The sequence below is a fragment of the Tiliqua scincoides genome, chromosome 15, assembly GCF_035046505.1.
Source record: "Tiliqua scincoides isolate rTilSci1 chromosome 15, rTilSci1.hap2, whole genome shotgun sequence".
Lineage (NCBI taxonomy): Eukaryota > Metazoa > Chordata > Lepidosauria > Squamata > Scincidae > Tiliqua > Tiliqua scincoides.
In genome coordinates, this window is record NC_089835.1 from 2,081,984 (window position 1) to 2,104,234 (window position 22,251).

At 46.3% G+C, this 22,251-nt stretch overlaps 1 protein-coding gene across 1 annotated transcript in view; it reads right to left on the minus strand.

Annotated features, from left to right (window-relative positions):
• The window catches only part of CADM3 (cell adhesion molecule 3), a 101,223-nt gene that overhangs the window by 8,958 nt on the left and 70,014 nt on the right, over positions 1-22,251 (minus strand). The window contains exons 2-5 of the mRNA XM_066610383.1: positions 5,980-6,120; positions 4,605-4,757; positions 3,390-3,527; positions 1,982-2,152 (exon numbers count right to left, since the gene is read on the minus strand). Of these exons, the coding sequence (XP_066466480.1) occupies positions 1,982-2,152; positions 3,390-3,527; positions 4,605-4,757; positions 5,980-6,120 (603 nt within the window). The remainder of the gene's footprint in view (positions 1-1,981; positions 2,153-3,389; positions 3,528-4,604; positions 4,758-5,979; positions 6,121-22,251) is intronic.

Consider the following 22,251-nt stretch of genomic DNA (forward strand, 5'->3'; position numbering starts at 1 on the left):
TCCAGGGTGCTAGCAGTCAAGGAGTAAAGCCCTGTGCTCCCCCACACACAGAGCCTCTGCCCAACACAGAGCACAGTGGGTGCTCTCACTGGTTCAGGATGTAAGCAGAGCCCTGCTGGATCAGGTCAAAGGCCATCTGGTCCAGCTGCCTGTAACTTACACCAGGTGCCTCAATTATCACACAAGAGCTGAATGCTGTGACCACTCCCTTGCAGTCCATGCGGGGCAACACACCAGGTGGTGGGTGTGGTGATATACCATTGCCCCACCCCCACTGGTTTTTTGTTTGTACCTTTTGATAAAATAAAGATATTTCAATGTGGTTTGTTTCGTTGCATTCAGAAATTACACATTGATTGATATATAACATGATGATATTATTCTTACAAACTGATTTTGGTCACTAGTGATGTCACATGCCCCCAGGTGTCAACTTACTAACACCTTATTGCAGCAGTTCTCAAGCTTTTAGCACTGGGATGCACTTTTTAGAATGACAGTCTTTCCAGAAATGATGTCTTGGCTGGAAGTGACATAATAAAAAATTAAAATAAATATTAATAATTAAATTAAAGTAAAACAAATAATTAAATAAGTGGAAGCCAGCCCTGTTCCACCAAGTGAATTTTCTCTGTAGCCTGCCTGCAATAACACCTCCCAAAAAATGTGAGGTATTCAGCCCCACCCAGTGCCCAATTTAACTTCTGTTTAAACCACACTACTGTCTGGACCAACCTGGCTTTGCAAGTCTTAGAAAGAAAAAAGTTCACCTTACCAGCTGAAGCTGGTTTTATTCTTTTTATAGGGGGAGCTGCCTTCTGGAGCATTTGTTGAGCTCCGGTTGCATCAGATCAGGATCATTCTGATGGCCTCACAGTCCCCTTTGCCTGATCTGACCACATGCCAAGGCACATTTACTTGGCATGTGGTCAGACTAAGCACAACCTTGTGGCTTAGTTTCGCTTTCCAAAGGACAATGCATTTGCTAGGGAGGGACCTCCTACTTGGATATTTTTGGGGGAGGCTGCATTCATTGGATCAGGTGTCGGTGAATTCCTCTCAGCCTGCCTTTTCTGATGGACTAAGATAAATTTGCCTTCTTGCAAGTAAACACACAGTATGGCTCAGTTTCACTTTCCATAGGGCTCCGTGCATTTTTTCGTTTTTTGCCCATAACTTTTGACAACATGGAGATATTTCACTCCAAGTATTTTCATTGCATTCTGTTGCAAATTCTACATCCAACAGTATGATATCATGATGGAATAATATAGGATATATAATATAACATACCTAACTACCATGATTTTAGTGCAGCATTTCCCCTTATGTATCACCAGGTATGGCTCATACCACCCACATCCCCCTAGCGACGCCACTGCTGCCTTGCATATGGGAATTGGAGACAGCCTAAAATCAGGATGTTGCATCAGGGTTTGCATCAGGGTTTATAGACTTTTCTTTCAGAAATCTGACCAACCCCCCCCCCTTTATATTTAAAATGTATCTAGGCCAGATACCATCATCACATCCTCTGGCAAGGTGTTCCACAGACCAATTACACACTGGGTGTGTAAGCCTAGTTAGCATCCAAATTATCCTTGATGCCACCCTTGAAGGTGATAGTTCAGACAGGCACTTCAACGAGATCCTGGGGGGGTTTGATCTCAGACCTGGTGTTCTATCACTGAGCTATGCTGGGTCTACCCTTAGACCCAGAAAGTTTTAAGAGCATCACAGCTACAAATGAGCTCTTACCCAGTCCAGCTGATTCTGCAGCACCCTTGTAACCATCCTATGAGTCATTTAGCCTCCCCCCCATGCCATTAATTTGCTAAGATGCTGAGTGCTTTGAGGACACTCAGCAGGAAAAAACACCTGCAGTTGTTCTGAAGAGGAACAACAAAAGAGGAAACAAACAAAAGGCCAGATAGTGTCTATGTTATTTCCCTTCCTCCCGGCACTGCCCACACTAACGTACAGAAGACTTCGATCTTCTGGGAGGTGGACTTGTCCGAGTTCTGCAAAGAAGCATGATCCACAGTACAGGTGACTTCTGCCCCATTGTCTTCTTTATCAACCATAAATTCAACGTGGCTGGTCACCGTGAAAGTCTTTCTGTTGGGATCTTCTGACACTTCAGAGTCTCTGCCTGTTGGGGGAGATGGAGCAAGAAATGCTTAGAAATCTCTGCGGGGAAATCTCTGCAAAGGGTGAGTGAAGCCGGCTCTTTTGACACAGGAAAAAGGCACTCTGTGCATGTTTCAACAGAAGAGGAGTTCAGGTGCAGGATGTTGTGAATGAAGAAAAAATGAGCTCATGACTCTGACTGAAAATGAACCTCATTCAGGGTACTAAGGACCAAATCTTCACTTCCAGTTGGGTGGGAGTCATGGTGAAAGTGAATATTTGTTTCCGTACCTCAGAGCTGCAAAGCCTTGGTACAAGTAACTTGGTGCAAATAGGACACCTCAGTGGCTCACCTGAAGGGAAGGGGAAACTCTTCCTGGTAAAGAGGGAATTTACCTCTTTACCCTATGCCCTGGGGTAAACTGCAGCCCCTATGGGTCTCCTTAGACTTGTGCCACCTCCTGGCACAAGTCAGAGTAGAGCGGAGCAGCTTGAAGTTGCTTCGTGCTGCTCAGGGAGCAGGGTTGGGATCCAGCATAATGCTGGGTTACAGCCTCACCTCCCACTCACTGCCTGCCCTCTCCCCTCCCTGCAACGCCTCCCTCCCACCTACTCCAGATTCTTGCATTGGCCGAGCTAAAACTTGGTTCCTCCTTCAATGCAGAGGCCGTATTCAGTCTCTGCAGGCCGGTGCGCCTCTGTGTGCCAGCCTAACCAACTCATGAGGAGGCGCAAACAAGGCACATGCCCTCCCTCATCGCAAGGGACCTGTGCCTGCCCAAGGGCACCTCAAGATTGTGCCCTTGGGCACAATGATTTGCTGCCTGTTCACCTAGAAGCAACAGGCAACTCACCACAGGTGATCAGGTCAACCAGTGTGATGCTGCTGATTAGGAGAGGATAACTTATGGAACACATTAAGATGTGATGGTTTAAAAAGGAAGATGAGACAAGTTCACCGAAGATCATTTCCTATGTCAAAAGCAGTTTGCAATGATAGGCAAATGAAAATCATCCATGAGCCTCACTAATGGGAGCAATAAAGTCTGATTTGGAAGCTACTATATATCTTGGCTCAATATGTTACTGGCAAGCAAGAGGGAAGGGCCATTTGCACCCTCCCTGTGAGCTTCACAGATGATTCCTGATTACTACTATTGGAAACAGGATGCTGAACTAGAAGGGCTTTTGGTCCAACACTACAGGGCTGTTTGCATGTAGGTCGTTCAGAAAGAAATATCACATCTTTAGCCACATACTTGTCAGCCTTATATCCCCCTTCTGCCACCAGAGCTGTGCAGCTGGCTTGCTGCCTGAGGTGACGCACGTTAGCCGGGCCATGTCTCCTTCTCTAAGGGGCTCCTTGTAGCCGGAGATCTGGGGCTTCTGCGGGATTCCTGTGAGAAAGGAAAGAAAAACGCAAATACTCGATGAGGACTAGTGATGTGGCTAAATTAATCCACAGTTACATTGGAAATCCTGGACGTTTCAACTGAAAGGGCTCCTTTCATCTGCTGTGTTACTCCTAAGCAGCTTCTGATCCTCTGGCTTTGAAGTTTTACTCAGAGATGCAAGGGACTGGGCAGAAATAGATGTTCATCCACACACATCCACACCCACAGAGAGAGAGAGAGAGGAGAGATTGTGCTACTCATTGAAAAATGCGCCCCTTCCTTCCTTGTCTTTATTACTATCAAAATGGACAGTCTAAATCATTTGACTTTTTCTTGCTGCCACCTCCCACTCCTCCCCTCACTGGAGCCTACCCTTTAAGAAGATTTAAGAAGAGTTTTCCCTTCTTAAATCCAAGGAGGAGGAGAAGTAGTGGAGCTGGTAGGCTCCAGTGAGGGGAGGAGTGGGAGGTGGCAGCAAGAAAAAGTCAAATGGGGAATGAAGAGAAAAAGTTTGGCCATTCTAGCCAGCTCTCCTCTTCTCCTCACATCAACTTCCCTCTTCCTTCTTGACATACTAGCACACCTTTATCCTCTCCTCTGTACTTCCTCCTCTGTCCCTTTATGAATATGGGTGGCTCTCCGCCGATCTGCTCTTTGAGGAGTCTGCCTCAGTTGGCCTCATGGATAGGCCCACCCTCTCCCAGCAGAATTGCTGACCCAGAGTCTCTAGAGCAGAGGTGTCAAACATGGAGGGTGTCTCCAGCATCTCTGTTGCTGATCTGTGCTGGCAGTCCCAGTTGAAAGGGCTCTCCCATATCATGAAAATATGATCAAGATTTATGTATTTCTCTTATTTGCAACTAATGAGATCCTAAGTGAAAAAATGCTTACTTTGACCATGACCTGCTTAACAACATAACTTCCTGCTTGGTGACATCACTTTCAGCCCTCAATAGGCACTATGGATGCTATTCGGCCTGCGGTATGAAACAAATTCAACACTCCTGCTCTAGAGGTTGCCTGCTGTCTCTGATCCCCACAGTCTCTTCTTGTCCTTCCTGCCCCATTCCCTGGCCTCACCCAGCACTGTGACGATGGCCTTCGCAGTCCGCACAGGCATGGTGAAGATGGAGCAGGTATACTCTCCCTCATCTGCCAGAGTTGCATTATCGATGCTGATGGTCAGCTCATTGGGTGTGGAATTCTCTAGCTGGATTCTAAGATCCCGCAGTGCTAGGAATGGAGAAGAAGGTTGAGTTATGAAAGGGATGGACGAGATACTCCATAACCAGTGCATCCATAAAAGGTAAGCATACCCTTTCAAAGCACATGCGAGCACAAAAAACTTGGGAAACTTAGGCAGAGAATCTCAGCTTTCTGAATTCTCTCCCCCCCCCCCCCGCTCAACACTAGCACATGGCAGTTTCTAGGTCTCATGACAACACTAAAAACCAGCAAAACTGGTTTCTAAAGACCTCATAGTGACACTAAAAACCAGAAACTCACAAACCACATGGAGCACCCTCTTATGACTTTACTCACTAGGCAATGTGTCTATGGAGGCACCTTGTGAGGTTTTATTACATGAGAGGAACTGAAAATGTGTGCCAGGGCGGGGTCTCTAGCATGTCACAAAATGCATTAAAAGTGCATTCTGTAGTGGCATGTTGTGACAGCGGAATTAAGGAATGCATTAAGGACATGGCCATCATCACCCATGCTTTGTTGACTTCCAGACTGGAACACTTGAAATGTGGCTGCAGAGGACTTCCTTTGTGTGGAAACTCCAATAAGAAAGAATGCAACCACCTGACCACATGACAGGGGTGGGTCAGCACTCTCCCAATCCACTGAGAGCTGCAGGCAAAAACTTATATACCACCACCAGTGGAGTAGCCAGAACCCAGGGGCATACATTTTTTTAACAACCCCTCCAGAAGGCCTTAGAAAGGCACCCCCTGACACCCCCCTGTGTGGCACCCACAGCAATTGACCCCCTTATTCCCCCCTTAGTTATACCATTGCCCACCACGATCTTTCAGGATCCATTTAACCCTATTTCCGAGGGACAAATCCTTATTTTTCTTATCTCTGCTCCTGCTAAACCATCATGACTATTTATGCATTTGGGGGATGCCGAGTTGATCATTTTGCCAAGATGCATGGCCACCATTAACTGTGTTCAGGATGCATCTTTCTCCTCCGGGCCTCTGGAAAGTGCAGGAGTTTCCTCATCGCTAAGTAATGCATTTATTGATCGTATCAGCTATTTTTAATGCCAGATGCCACTTGGGGATGCTTTGAGTGGAAAAGCAACAGAGAATATGATAAATTAATAAGGATAAATATGTTCTGCAGCTATCACTGAAGATGGCTCCAAACTTCTGCTCCTTTTTATTGACTATTCTCTGGGTTCCCCTCGCTCAACCTAAGGCAATCAGAATCAGGGTTGTACCTCGTTTCTCCCCAAAGTAGAGTGTTTGCTGAGCAGGATTGGACCACTGGAGCGAGGAGTCATCTGGATCTTCCACCAAACAACGGAGGACCACCTTATACCCTGCCACCACCGTTTCATCTGATGTTGTCGGTTGACTCCCTGAAAGAAGTTAGACATTAGAGCTATTGTAAACTGCAGGGTCAATCACACTCCCAACCTCCTCAAGTCCCATCCAGAAATGTCTACAGCTGTGGTAGATCCACAGGGACGTTTGTCACCCAAACTTGAACATATACTGCTGCTTCCTTCAGTGCTTTTTGTGGATCGCAAAACTTTTAGCACCAGACAGGACCCACTTTTAAAAATGAGAATCTGTAAGGTCATTAACCTAGAAGTGATGTCATATCTGGAAGTGACATCATCAATTTTGGTTTCAAACCTAAGCCACAATCAGCCAAATGTCTTATTAGTCAGAGCACTTTTTATTAAATAGCTCCGAATTCAAACATTCCAGCTCAGAAGCCAAAGCGGATCCTTCTCCAACCCCACAACTCTCCCCCCTTTCCAGCATCCCATCTCCCCACTGACTCAGGGCAAAGCACCAGGCCTCTCGCCCACCAGGAGCCTGCCCTGCCCTGCCCAGCAGCTCTGCACCTGCATTTTCAGATCTGTATTTTCAATGGTGGCTGAGCTAGGTGCTATGCAACCCAACCTGTGAGTCAGGACCCACAGTTTCAACCCACTACCCTAGCATTCTGGGCCAATCAGCTCCTAATCCTATCCAACTTTCCACACCAGTTGGAAGGTAAGTTGGAGGTAAGGGAGGCCTCTGTGACTGCCATCCCACCAAAAAATGCAGCACATCCCCATTGGTACCACAGCACCAGCCATGGAAAATTGGATAGATTGGGCCCTTATTAGATTATCAATGTATTCAGTAGTGCTGTTTCACATGGCACTTGACTTTCCTGAATAGATCAGCCCCCCCCCCCATTCCAAGAGAGTATAAGGGCACAAGGGGTCTCATGGAAGAGACCAACCTTCAGATTGCATGGGGTAGTGGTGGCTTCTTCTATACCAAGGGTGCCCAAACCCTGGCCCTGGGGCCCTCTCAATGAGGCCCTCAGGGAGCCCTCAGCCTCCAATGAGCCTATGGCCCTCCAGAGATTTGTTGCAGCCTGTACTGGCCCAACACAACTGCTCTCAGCGTGAAGGCAACAGTTTGACCTCTTTGCGTGAAGCTGTGGGATGAGGGCTTCCTTCACTGCTTGCTGTTTCACATCTGTGATGCAGCAGCGGCAGCAAAGGAAAGGCCAGCCTTTTAAAGTGGCTGTCTGCTCGTATTCATTTGCATCTTTTTAGATTGGTAGCCCTTTTGGGACAGGGAGCCATTTAGTTATTTGATTTTTCTCTGTAAACCGCTTTGTGAACTTTTAGTTGAAAAGCAGTATATAAATACTGTTAATAATAATAATAATAATAATAATAATAATAATAATAATAATAATAATAATAATAATAATAATAGGCATTGAGCTATTTTATAGGCCTTCTTGAGTAGTGGCAGCAAAGGCCAGCCTTTTATAGGCCTTCAACTATTGCAAGACCTTCATTCATTCATATCTTTAATATATTCATTTATGTAAACTTATATAAATGTATTCAAATTTTAAATGTAAATTAATTATTTCTTTCCCCGGCCCCCCGACGCAGTAGAGATGATGTGGCCCTCCTGCCAAAAATTTTGGACACTATACTAACGAACACACAGTGAGGAGGAGGCTGGCTAAGGTCTTTGCATTTTCCGCTCAGTCAACCTTCCAGATCTCCCACCAGAACCATATATCATCTGCATTTAACTACACAACCAACACTACTACAAAACCCAAACATCCTCTGCCAATGAAATGCTGCAGGCTCTGTGCATTATGCAAATTAAGGACATTTGCATATCTTTGCTTGTTCTGCCTAATTGTCATTCTGCTGTTGGCATTCCTCAAGCATTCCTCAAGATAAGGGACATGAAGGGGGCCTTGAAGGATAATAAAATTGGCTTTCCTTTAGTAGAGATCTTCTGGTTGGCCAGCCCTTATGAGAATGCTACAAACACATTTCATATGGACCTGTGATGTGTTGAGAGACAGAACCCCCCTGGTTCATATACAGGAGTCTTTCCCATGTGGAGACTGCTACGAGGGTTTCTGAACTTCTACCCAGATTGAGCTGCAATGCCCAGAAATGGCATCAATCCCTAGCCAATGGGCTCAAAGCACCCCTGGAGATTTCCAGTGTAGCCTATATGAATTTCCATCATGTGAGACAGAAAAATCTCTAGCAACAGCTTCCATAAGAGTTGGCAACCCTATCCTGCTGCAGAATGTTATTCAGCAGAGGCCAAGAGGGTGGGCTGTGTCAGAGCAGCATCAATAGTTGCGGCTGTGGAAAAATGCCTCTCGCACCCATTTGCCCATGCAGCTGCTCCAACCCACACTAAAACAGCACAAGGCTGAGCCCTCCATTATCTGCCAGCACCTTCCGCAGAAGCAGAGTGGAACGCTTCCAGTCTTTTTTCTGCAAGACGCTTCCAGTCTTGCTGCAAGTCCAGGTGACTCTGCTCTGTGTCAAAAGAACTGCAGAAGAGCCCTGCGGGATCAGGCCCAAAGCCCGTCTAGTCCAGCTTCCTGTGTCTCACAGTGGCCCAACAGATGCCTCAGGAAATACACACGACACCAAGAGACCTGCATCCTGGTGTCACTTCCTTGCATCTGGTATTCTGAGTAAGCCTCCTTCTAAAACCAGGAGGTTGCACAGACGCATCATGGCTTGTCATCTGTGATGGACTTTTCTTCTAGAAATCTGTCCAATCTCCTTTCACGGCATCTAGGCCAGACACCATCACCACATCCTGTGGCAAGGAATTCCACAGACTAGTCACACACTAGGGAAAGAAATATTTCCTTTTCTCTGTCTCTTCTGACACTCAGTTTGAGTGGATATCCCCTGGTTCTGGTGTTTTGTGAGTGGGAAAAATGATTAACTCTATGCATCCCATGCATCATTTTGTGTCTCAATCATGTCCCTCCTCAGGTGCCTCTTTTCTAGATAGAAGAACCTCAAACACTGTAGCCTTGCCTCACAAGGGCTCCAATCCAGTAATCATTTTGGTCACTCTTTTCTACACCTTTTCTAGTTCCACCATGATCTTTTTGAGATGTGGCAACCAGAACTGGTCACAATACCATGGATGTGCTTGTCCCGTGCTTAGCTCAGCCCACCGCTTCTCTCCGGGGCAACAGAATGTTGGCAGTCAAAATTTGGGGTCTTGGTTGGTTGGGTAGAAAGTTGGTTGGAACCGGAATGGAAATTCCATTCAGTCCTCGCCCTGTCTGACCTCTGTAGTTTCCCCAGATACTGTGTACAAGCTTAAGCTTATATGTACCCATGTACAAGCTTAAGCTTATATGAAGTATATTGAGGACCAGAAACCTGACTTCTGTCTCTAGCACCAGGTTCTGTGACTGCATGGTGGAATACACACCACTTCCTCAGTCTTCTGTAGGCACAATCGGAGAGAAAACTACAGAGCATTTTAAGACTATATATAAATGCACTCAGTAGTTCAAATTAACGTCACCCATTCTGCTTTCAGCAGCAACAAACAACAAATGCCCTTTAATCAGCAATCCCCTACAGCTCTGGAGGTCTCTCCCCTCTCCAGCCACTGGGCTTTGTCGTCGCTTCACACAGTGGGCATCTCCGCTGGGCACATTCCTTCCCACCTTGTTAGTGGCCTTGAGGTCCTCCCCTCCTTTGCTCTGCCCAAGTGGCCAATGCAAGGAGAGAAGGAAGCTGCTGGGGAAAGAGAGAGCTCTTGGCCGGTATCCTGAATGCAGAGCTTCATCCTATTCCGCTCCCACTCTGCCAAGCAAACAAGCGGTCCCTTGTCTCAGCCACATGTCTCCCCTTAACACACAAGTGGCCTTCAAGATTCAGTGGGCAGCTTCAGTGGACAGCCCCAAACAAGCAGCTGCGGGCCAGGGCAACAAAACCATGTCATGTACAAGGGGAAATGGCCAAGAAATGTGCCCAAGTTGGTTCCTTCCCAATTCCTAAGAGTGAAAGAAAGATCAAACCGAAGAGATGATTTCATCCAGCAGCCTATTTCTTACAGTGCCTTCTCTGGGAAGTCCATAACCCATGAAGGAAACCACTCTTTTCTGCCATTGCTTCTCAGCACCCCAGTACTTAGAGGTAGGTTGCCTTCTTATCTATCAGAGCAAGTAGCCCTAAAGCCCAGTATTCTGTTCAGCAGACTGTTCAGTATTCTGTTCAGCAAAGCATGAAGGCAATAGCCCTCTTCTTCCTTGTGCCAGATATTTCCTGCCCCTGATTATGGAGGGTCCATTTAATTATCACTGCTAATAAACACTGATCTGCCTTTTCCCCTCCACATAATTTACTCAGGTTACAATCCTCCACACTTTCCTGGGAGTAAGCCCCATTGACTATAATGGGACTTACTTCTGAGTAATGCCTAGGACTGGGCTCTCAGTTCCATTTGAAATCCCTCCAAGCCAGTGGCCATCACATGCCTTGCAAGCAGACAGTTCCAAAGGCCATGAAGAAATCCCCTTTTTTCTGTTCTGATCCATTGCTGATCTTGCTTCAAGACTTCCAAGTCAACTGAAGGAAGAGCACAGATAGCAATCGTGACACAGACAAAACAATGGCCAATAGTTTAGACCAGGGTTCCCAAACATTTTAGCCTATTTTTAAAAATGACAGTCTATCAGGACCCACCTAGCTTTACAAGCTTAAAAAAGGTGATCTAGAAATAAATAATATTTTTGTTTAGAAGTAACATTTTATTTGCAAAAAAACTCTATCAATTTCTCATGATGAGGTGAACAAGCCTAGTGAACAGCCCAAGGTTTGAGGGGGCTGAGTTCTGTGACCCAGCCTTCACCTGCCTCCACTCCCTGTCATTGAAGGACTTGGAAAAAAGCACACCAGAAAAAAAGCTACTCAAACATTTATCTCTGTTTTAATTTATATAAGTTTGCAAAGCTCCTTGCAAGGGCAGTGAGCAGCTATCTGATTTTTGAATAGCCTCAGGGCTTGGGATCATTAGTAATCTGATCTTGCCATCACCTTCCTTGGAGGGTCTGTGGGACACACCAGAATGGCCCACTAAGTGGGGCCCACTAAGTGGGGCCTGACCCACAGTTTGAGAAATGCTTTAAAAGGAGATTAGATAAATTGGTGGAGAGGACAAAGGGTACAATCCTAACCAGGTCTACTCAGAAGTAAGTCCTATTTTATTCAATGGGGCTTACTCTCAGGAAAGCATAGTTAGGATTGCAGCCTAGGTCTGTCAGCAGAAATGATGAAGATATGGCCCCTCCATGTTCAGAAGCAGGACACATCAGATATCCCTGGTGCTTGGGAGACAACGACAGGAGGACCATTCTTCCCGTCGTCCTTTTTGCCCCTTATATCTGGAACCAACCCCAGCTAACCAAAAGTCCTGCTCCTTCAAACGTCTCCACCTTCCCTCCCTACGCTTGCATTTCCCCCTGGAACATCTGCAGGGCCCTTCCTCCATGTCCCATTTCCATGACCCATCTTCTCCATTAAGCCTTGGGCACCTTGCCATAATTCCCATTCCCTCCTGCAACCAAGCCAAAGTAAGGGCCACTGAGATATTTCATGTGCTCCCCTTCTTCACCTTAGCCTCCAAATTTCTTTCCCTTTAGTTTGCTGTCTCCCTTGTCTCAAGGTCACGGATGACCTTGAGCCAGTCACCGGGCCTTAGCCTTGCAACATGGCTGTTGTGAGGCAAGATCCTCATGCATGCTTGAGGAAGGATGGGCTATTAGAACTACAGTGACAGGAAGAATAACCAAGATAAGAGTCCCAGATCTTTAAAAACAGATTGCATGAGGTTCTATAAATCTCATCTACCAGCCTAGCAAACTCTCTACAGTCCCCTTTTTCATACCTACCCAAACCCAATGCCAGTTCCTGTCAAACCTCACTCTTTTGTATCCACCCCTCAGTTGCTTTGGAAAAGGATTGATCTCAATACCTCCTTTGCTGCCAAGCCGACCCTCTTGCAAGACTCTTGACCAGCATTCAGTGCCCCCTTGGCTGTCAATCTTCTCAACGCCAAGTTGAAAAGGGACAGAATGGAACTGTTCTGTGAAAATGGGTCCAGGACCCTGGGTGCATTGTGGGGGAAATACTGCCATTTTTATTTGGAGAGTGCAAAGGAACAGGGCATGTTCTGGCTGAACCTGGGGGACCCACCTGAAAATGCACGTCACTAGGATGACATGAGAAGAGAATGCTGGGATGTCAGAGGCTGCCCAGAGGAAGCACAAAAGTTGTATTCTCCGTGGTACCTTGTCAGACCTTGGCCAAACTCTCGGACAGGCCATGATGGGGTGTGCCAGGTGAGGTTGCCAGTTTGCCCAAAATGCCCCTCTTTCTCTAGCTTTTTGTGGCTTATGACAAAAATAATTAAAACAATGGTTTCCAAACTTTTTTGCACTGGGACCCACTCTTTAAAGCTAGGACCCACCTAGGCTAAAAAAAAGTCAGTTTTACCTTACCAGTTGCTCAAGCCTTTGTTTTTATCCTTAATTGAAGGATTGGGACCATTCTGGTGGTCTTGTGATCACCTTTGTCTGGCCTTCACTAGAGCAAATTTGACTACTCACAAATTTGGAGCAAATTTCATCCCTAATTGAGGAACTCACAAGTAAACATATACCATACATGTGGCTCAGTTTAATTTTCCAAATGGCTCAAAACATTTTCCTTGTCAGCTTGGATGCAGGGGAGACTTCCTTCTTGAGTGTTGTTTGGGGCCTTTGTTCTGGATCAGGACCATTCTGGTGGCATTGCATTCCCCCTTCAAAGTAGGTTGAGACACGTTTGCCTACTTGCAAGTAAACACACTTGTGCGGCTCAGGTTCACTTTCCCTAGGAAATACGTTTTCGTTGTCTGCTACCAGCCTGTCAGTTTCACGACCCACCAAAAATCAGAGTAGGACCCACTGGTGAGTCATGACCTACAGTTTGGGGAATCCTGCATTAAAACCACAATGACCATTGCTGTTTAATAAAATCAAATCAAAGGCAACAGTAGCAAAATCCATCAACCAAGGCAAATTGAATCAGACCAGAAGAGGCAGTGGCTAAATCCAGGGAGTCCAGGGAATGTCTTCTATAAGAACCATGCTTTTCATCTCTAGGATTCAATCATCAGTTTCAGGTGCCCAAAGCAGTGCCCCAATTTTCCATCCCCCTTTTTTTGTACTGGGCATGCTCCACCCAGTTTGAGGAAGAGGTTGGGTGGGAAAGGAGGTGACAGAGGGATCCCCAAACTCCCTGTACCCCTTATCTCCCCATTGCTCCTTCCTTGCTTCCAGCCCAGAAATTTGTTCAAAACAGAGCAGGCTGGGTGTGGAAGAAGACTTCTGGCCTGGAAGGGGAGAGATGAGGACAGAATAGCAGCTGCCCCTTGCTAACTTCCTTCCAAAGCCACTGTTGCTTGCTTGTTGGCTTACAGCAGTGATGCTGGAAAACGCCCTCATACTGGGGTACTCGTACAGGGGTACTGCCACCTCGTACAGGGGTACTGCCAACCCTGGCCAAGAAAAGCTTTTTTCTTGGCCAAGAAAAGCTTTGGAGCAAGGGGAAGCAAAACTGCAGTGACCTGTTTGACCTCTGGCTCACCGCTCAGTCTACTTTTTAAAAGTAGTTCCAAAATACTTTCCACAAAAAAAAGAAAAGAAAAATTAATTGCTGGGGAAGGAACTGCCTTCTGTGTATGCTCAGGAGCACACCTCTACCTTGTTAGCTTTTGGGGACTCAGCTTTGGAACTGGAACGAAATGTAACTTACATTGTAACTGACAGGTGGGAGGACAGTACAGAACAAAAGAGGAAATTCCCAAGGTGTGAGGAAGTGTTTAATAAAAACACAAACTACTCCTTTGGGGTTTTCCTCTCGTTTAGCCTCATAATTACTTCACCACGTAGGCCAGGCAGAGAAAAGAGTCCATCCAGTGACTTTGGGAGGGATTTAAACCTGGGCCCTCCCCATAAGGCTACTAGATTTGATTTGACTACTAGATTTGACCCAACAACCTGTTTCCAAGGGGGGGACAGCTGGTGGCCTCTGGGAAGGCCCCCAAAGCAAGGCAGGATGGCAGTCGCTCTCCATCCCTGTGCCAGCAGCTGGTATGAGGCTCTGAGAGTCCTGCCCAAACCAGGGCTTTCTATTTTTGTTTGTTTTGGTTTGCAAACCACCAACGACCATCAGCCAAGCCTGAGATCAGCTGGCCATCTCCAGTTGAGTCTTTGCTCTTTCCTTCCTTAAACCCGTGTCTCTTCTGGAGGGGCAGACTGCCCAGTCACATCTTGCCCACTGGTGTACCTCCACTCCCAGCAGCAGGACTGCTGGGGGTGCAGCCAAGCACCACTTGGGAGTGGGGCGTAGCACCACCTGCCACATTGTGGAAGAACAGGGTTGAAACCCAACCTCACATAAAAGCACTCCTCACCCTGACCACCCTAACCACATCCGAGTCCAACACTTGCACCCCACTCAGTGTGACAGCAGCCATTAGGCAGCCCAGACAAAAAACCCCTTTGTCTGCATGTGGCACCTGGCAAGAGGTGGTGGCAAGGCACCCCGTAATGAGCACCTCCTTGCTGAAACCACTCACGTCTTGACGCACTCTCTTGCCCGCCGGTGCTCTTGACAGCCTTCAATATTTTTCCTAATGAAGACAATAAACAGAAGCTTGCTGCCCCCTCCCCAAGTGAAGGGGAGGGAAGAGAGATGCCCTTGTGTAGGTGGGAAGGAACTGGCCACTCAGACATGAACGAGATGAAAGGCAGGGATGGTTTGGGTATCGATGTTTATGTCCAAGAGTATAGGTGGAAGGAAAGGCACAAGGCAAAGCTTCAAACACACATGCCTGAAAACCAGGTCATTAACTGTGCAACACACTCAGGTATGATCTCAGAATGCAAATGCTAAATCTGCAGCTGATGTAATAAAACCAGACACGTGTCTCAATTACAGCCAATTCACGAACCTCACTTTGAGAGCTGGCATTAGCACAAACAAGCAGAGAGCCTGAGCCGGGAATCGGCACATCCCTGGATTGAAATACCGTCTCTGCAATTGGCTCACTTGGTGACCTCAGGGCAAGCCACTCTTTCTCTGCCTCTGTCTTCCCCAACTGCAGCATGGGCATAATAAACTTTCCTTGCCTTACTGGGCTGAAAGGACTACAGAAATACCTTGACTTTAGTCATTTTCCTCTTTCAGCCATTTTTAAAGAGGAAAGCAGGTGGACAAAATTTGAAATGTGATTATGAAACCTCATTTCAAATTTTGTCCATCTGCTTTCCTCTTTTGTTTGATCTCACCTAACCTTCCATGATGATCGTCAACATTCTTATGTTTATTTTTTTTAATTTAATTTAGGTTTTGCACACATTCATATGTGTTATATAGTTTTTTTTGGCCAGGCAAAATAAATTTGCATGCTAAATCAGGCTCTGCTTTTTCAGGGTCATCCATTTTCTACTTTCACTCATGTTATAGTCCAGGGATGTCAAACACATTTTATACAGAAGGCAATGTCTGCCATTCCTTCATGGTGTCTGCTGAGGGTCGCAAATGACATCATTAAGTAGGAAGTGTAGACGATGGCCAGAAATGAGCACTTTATTCTCACATAGAAAGTCAGTAGCTGAAATAACAGAAGAGAAAATGTGCAAATCTTGTCCATATTTTCAAGATATGAGAGAGCCACATTATCACACTGTGAGAGCCCAATTATAAAAGGGGCCAGATAAATTACTTTGGGGGGGGGGGTTCAGCCCATGGGTCTTATGTTTGACACCACTGCTCTAGTCCCTAATTAGATGAAAGTGCAAGGGACTGCTGTACTGAGATAACATATCTGAATTACTTTGTCTTCTGTGCAGAGATAAAAGACTGAACAAAAGAATATTGACATCAAAAAATGTATACTGACATACTAAATATTGGAGTCCCCCTTTCTTAACATTCATTTATTTAAAAGATTTATAAACCACTTTTCTGACACTCAAAAGCGGTATATAGTTAATAAATACTCCACAGTTATACTCCACAGATAATACTTCACAGTTATGACTGCCAAAAGGTACAATGGAATAGCAGGGAAATTTGTCAAACTGCCAAGAAAATTGTTGAGTGAAGAAGGAAATAGTAAAAGGTTCAGCATATTTTTGGCATTTTGAAAGTTTCTCCAATATAAATTCTTGTTCTTTATGTTGCCAGCTTCTTTAAAAAAAACCTGTATTTTTTCATTCTTTGTTGTCCAACGTTTGATTAGCCATCCTGAGTTCACTTTTGGAGGAGGGAGAGAAAAGTGTAAAATAATATTAAATAGTACCTGGCATTTGTCTAGTGTCTGCCAATCATGCAAAAGAGGGTCACAAACCACTTCACAGTTCTTTGACTGCAGTCCTAGACACACTATCCTGGAAGTACACTTATGGGACTATCTTCTGAATGGGATTGTGTTGTTCATGCGTTCTTGGGGCTCCCTGAGACTCCAAGCATGCACTGGCGTGGAGGCTCCATTTAAGCACGTAAAGGCCTCTGGAGACTGAACAGTTTGAGAACTGCAGGCATAGACACCTAAACAGAGTCTCTGTGCCAGTGCATGCATGGAGTCTTGGCAAGCCCCAGAGCACGAGCATGTTGAGTACAGGCAAAGAGCCAGAACAGGAGGGGAAGGAGAGCCATGAATGAGCAAAATGGGCAGGGGACAGACAGTGGCCACTTAGGGTGTGCTTGTGGAGCCTCTGAAGGGATGTCAGGGAGCCCTGGGGCTCCTAGGAACATGCTTTGAGAAATGCTGACCTGCTCTGCAGTGTTGCTGTGGTATCTGTTCAAGAGGACAGAATTTCCGGATCTCAGGGAGGGATGTCTCTCTGCACTTATTGCTTTTAAATGGAGACTCAAGCTGGGAGTCTCCATTTACCTGGGTCCTTTGAATTGGGGCATTCTGCAGGAAAAAGCATGCATTCAGCCACCAAGTGATGGCCTCACAAGGTAGACACCTGCTCCCAGCAAGCTGGCCAATCAAGGCACTGATGATCTTGTGCATGAACACAAGAAACTACCCCCAAACGCAGACAGGGGCATCCTCTGGCAGACAGGGGCATCCCATAGCTTTCCGGCAATTGGTACTCAAGGTTCTCAAGTGTTTGGATGAATGACCCCTCTACACATGTAGATGAACTGCCCAGAAAACCTTCCATATGGATCAGAATGGTCAAGGATGGAGTTGTGGCTTGATGGAAGAATATCTGCTCAGTCCCACATTCCCACAGGCCCACTGAATGCCCACATTCAGTTCCTGGCTTGGAACTGCCAGGTGGGGCTTGGAAAGGCCTTCAACTGTCACTTCTACACTGTCACTGTAGAGCAGCAATTTTCAACCAGTGTACCACAGCACATTAGTGTGACATGATGGATTTGCAAGTATGCTGCAGGAGTTTGGGGGAGGGTCATTTGCAAGTATGAGACCCCCACAGGCAGTGCGGTGTGCCTTGCCAATGGTCCAAAAACTGATGGCGTGTGCATTGACCTGTTGTGCATTAGGGCCTGGTCAGCCGCAAGATAAAAAAGGTTGAAAGATTGCTGGTGTAGAGGGTGCTGTGTCAAGTGGATCACAGGTCAGACAATGCCATGGTGATGATGGCTGTCAACTTGGGTGGCTTTCAAAGGGGATTGGAGAAATTTAGGGAAGGAAGACTGGTCTGTCCATGGCTACTAGTCACAATGGTCAGGTCCAGATCCAGTAGCCATACCAGATCCAGTATGGTATGCCTGAATTGCCAGTCGTGAGAGAGCAAAGGTAGGAGAGAAGGGTGTCACATTCTCCTGCTTTTGGACTTGCTTTAGAGTGGTGGGGCACTGTGAGAAAAAAGTGCTGGTCTAGGTGAGTCCCTTTTGGCCTGACCCATCTCAGCTTTCCCAATGGTCCTTAAGAGAGGACCACAGAACACTGGGAGGAGAGCAGTTGAAGATGCATAAGAACATACCACCCTGCTGGATCAGGCTGGAAGCCCATCTACAAGTAGTTCAGCTTCCTTCCTCTCACAGTGGCTCATTCAGGGAGCACACAAGGTACTTGCATCCTGTTGCCATTCCCTTGCCCCTGGCCTTCAGAGTCAGCCTACTTCTAAAACCAGGAGGTTGCATCATGGCTTGTTACCTGTGATGGATTTTTCTTCTAGAAATCTGTCCAGTCCCTTTTAAAAAGCATCTAGGCCAGAGGCCATCCTGTGGCAGTGGGGAAAGAAATATTTTATTTTGTCTGTCCTGAGTCTCCCAACACTCAGTTTGAGTGGCTGTCCCTTGGTTCTGATGTTGTATGAAAGGGAAAAGAGCATCCCTCTATCTGCTGTATCCATCACATGCAATTGTCAAAGAGAACTGGTGTGGAAGGGAACAATTCTGAGGCTGCTGCAAGAAGGTTCTGTGTTCAGTTGTTGGTAGCATCTCCAGGTGGGGTTGGGAAAACCCACAACTGAAACACTGGTGAATCAGCATAGGCGATACAGAGTGAAATGGAACAGTGAACATATGCTGTAGAAGAGAGCTCCATAAGGCATCTTGCACACAGAGGGCTGCCTCTGAATGTGCGCAAACCTCTCATCCCTTGTTCTGCCCTACCCTTCATTGATCAATGTGACTCCAAAGGAAATGTGGATGAAACTGAAACAGACAGATCTCTGTGTGTGTCTCTCTGGAGGTTTTGAAAAGCTGGTGGGTGGGAATCAGTGCTTCAGTTGCAAGCTGAAGCTCTGCGGTTTGGGATTCACAGTGATGCTGACATAGAGGGAAAAAAAGACAAGGTGCTGGAGAGAGGGGAGGAGAGAATAATGTAAGCAAGGAGGAGCGAAGTTGGGGGGGAGGAGACACAGTCAATGCAAGGAGGGAGGTGCAAATCTATACCACTGGGTGCCCTTGCTAGGGAAGGCAGAAAAATACCCCCAGAGGGAGAAGGGGAAGCCATGAAGGAGGAGGGGGGAGAACTCATCACATGTGAAAACAGAGAGAAAAAAACAATGGCAATTAAAGGAAAAGGCAGTCAGAAAGCCCTGGTGGTTGATGGGCTGAAACAACAGCAAATACTCTTGTATATTGCTGTGATTCTTTGCTCAGCTGACATAAAGCAGCCAAGCATGGATGGAGGCATAAAACTGGCACACCCAAAATAGCAGGATGCTGGAGACAAGTTTGAAATCACATCCTGGCAAAGATGGGCATGGCATGTTCCTCTGGGCCAGGGAGGTGTCTATTAAATAGAAGCATTGGGACTGACGCTTCCTGATTGTTTCATATAAACCATATAAATCAGTGAAGCTTCCCTGGATAAAAGGGGTCTACCTTTGAACACAAGTGCAGGGGACAATTATTGGAGGGGAGATTCACCCCATGGTCCTGGGGAACATCTCTTATAGGTCCTTACCTGGGCTTTCCTCCAGATTTTCTTGGACCTTCTAGATGCAAATCAGACTCTTGTTCACTGAGCTACAACCCCTTTCTAAAGGTCTAAAAGTTCACCCTTATGGTCGCATAAAGGCAGATGTGAAGAAAATATGCAGCTGCTGCCAACTGAGTCAGACCCTTGGTCTCTATCTCTCAGCATTACCCAGCACTGACTGGCAGTAGCTGTCCCAGATTTCAAACAGGGGGTCTTTCCCAGTGAAGCAGCCAGGAATTTGAACCCAGGGCCCTCTGCAGGCAACAACTACAGCACAGCCACCAGCTCTGTGCTACAGATGTTCTGAACTTGCATGGGGAGGCTTGCATGGGGAGAAGAGAGCCCATCCATCATTGGGATAATGGAAGCCAGAACGAATACCTGCAAATATAATCATGAAATGTGTTCTAGGACTGCAAAAAGAATCTTGACCTCCCCATGATATCTGAAATGGCGTCCTTCCACACCTCAAGCTAAACAGCATCACTATGGCAGTGGAAGGAGGCGGGTGAGCTCCCACACAACATGCTTTAAATGTGCACTGATACATCTCCTTAATGTATGTATATATTTATTTATTTATGGTTTCTTCCCATCATGTTATGCAACTATAATCACCCAGATTGTCACTTGTAAATTAAATTAGACACAATGCTGGAAATATGAAGAAAAAAAGACAGATTAATAACCCATAATATTCTTTCAATCATTCTTCTGTGTTATTAAAGACAAGAAAGCTCTGAACAACAGAAATGCCATTCAGAAGGATAATGTTGCTGTCAGAGCTTTCTGGTTTAATATATCTGTCCCGATATATTCCAAAATATATAGCTTCCAAGAGAATTTCAAGTCTTATTCCTTCCCTATATTCCTGGAACCTAACCTGATGTGTACCTTTGTGTGTGTGTGTGTGTTTTTTTAAAATACAAAGTTGTTTAATTGATTGCCTCTGATTAATTGGACACCAGATTTTAAAAAGGCATTAATCATTATTATTAACAACAAACTTAAAAAAAACAAACTTGCAAATGGCAAATGTATTCTCCAGAAGAGGCATCCCCCTTGTCTCTTGCACACAGGAGGTCATGTCTTTCTCAGCACCATCTCAGAAAAGGCACCCCCCCTTTTTTCTTGCACATAGGAGAGAATGCCTCTTTCAGAACTATCTTAGAAGAGCCATTCCCCCTCCACTCGTCCACACAGGAGGTCTTGCCTTTTCCAACACCATTTTGGAAGAGGCATTCCTCACTTCTTCTGAGCACACAGGACACACCAGTGCTTGAATATCAGGGGATTAGAGGGGGAAGTGTGTGTGTGAGTGGTCTAAAACTGGGGAAAACACGAGGGATGAGCTTATGGGTTTCATGAAGGACCTCCTACCTCTTCTTCCATAATTTGAATGCTTTGACAGGCAACAAAATCCCATGCTATCCCTCTCTCAGCATTTTTATTGCTGTGCTATTGTATTTAATTGATTAAAACTCATAGTTCGGGTGACACCCTTAATTCCATCTTAAACAATCTTTATGCTTTGCTCTCTATTATTTTTCCAACATCTTTCCTTCTCTTGGTGCATGCACAGTTTTCCCAAAACTCTGCCCAGTGCCTTTCTTCCTTGTGCTGGGGGCCAAGGATTGTGCTTCCTTGTGCTGGGGGCTATAGGGATTGTTACTTGAAAGCAGACAACCAGCAGCTCTCCCTGTTGTAATTGTATACAGAGATCCCAACTGGGCCTGTGAATGCTGCATTTCTCTGGAGCTGGGGGCACTGAGAGGGCATCAAAAGAGAGCCAGGAGATGGATCACAAAGCATTTGGCATTAGATACTGATGAGGCCCGGAGCAGAATCTCACCCGAGACGACAGCCGCCAGGACCTGCACATCTGAGATAACAGTTGCCCCCAAGAAGGAATCTAAGCAGGGTGTGTTGGAGCAGCTTCATACACAGTCCCCAAGGGTAGGAACGTAAACAAGGCCACCCCCTCAGGCTAGGAGCTGCCAGGGATGTCACTGCTTGTCACAAGACAAGCAGATAAATCAAGGATATTTACCTTTATCAAGGATAAATCAAGGATATAAATCATACTAACAGTTAAATATCATCTCTTGATTCTACTTGCCACTCGTAGATAAACCACCACCCTCTTGGTTATAGCACTAGAAACATTATTCTGTAGATACTGTATTTTAACAGCATCATGATGTTCCTTCTTATCTGCTAAGATCAGGTTCAAGTATTTTGCTCTGATTTCATCTTATATGGGGCATTGTAAAAGCATCTGTTCAAGAGTTTCAATGAACCCTGATTACAGGGGCAGTATCTGGTTGTCTAAAGAATACAAGTGAGGGCACAATCCTGAGCTGCCCATGGGCAGGCGCAAGTCCCTTCCTCGGGAGGAAGCTGGGCCAGCACTCGGAGGTGCACTGGCCTGTGAAGGATGACACAAGCCTCCATGCCAGCTTCCTCAGCTAGGCTTGCATTGGCCCAGCTGGGCCGACGCAAGGCTCTGGGGTGGGCAGAAGGGAGGTGGGAGAGAGGCGTTCCTGGGTGGGTGGAGGGTGGGCAGTGGGCAGCCCCGGGGGTGGGCAGGTAGGGAGCGGGAGGCAGGGCTGGGATTTGGCAGTTATGTCAGATCCCAACCCCTATTCCCAGGGAGATCGGAGCGACTTCAAACTGCTCCACACTTCACTGTCTTCTGCAACCTCAGGAGGTGGTGC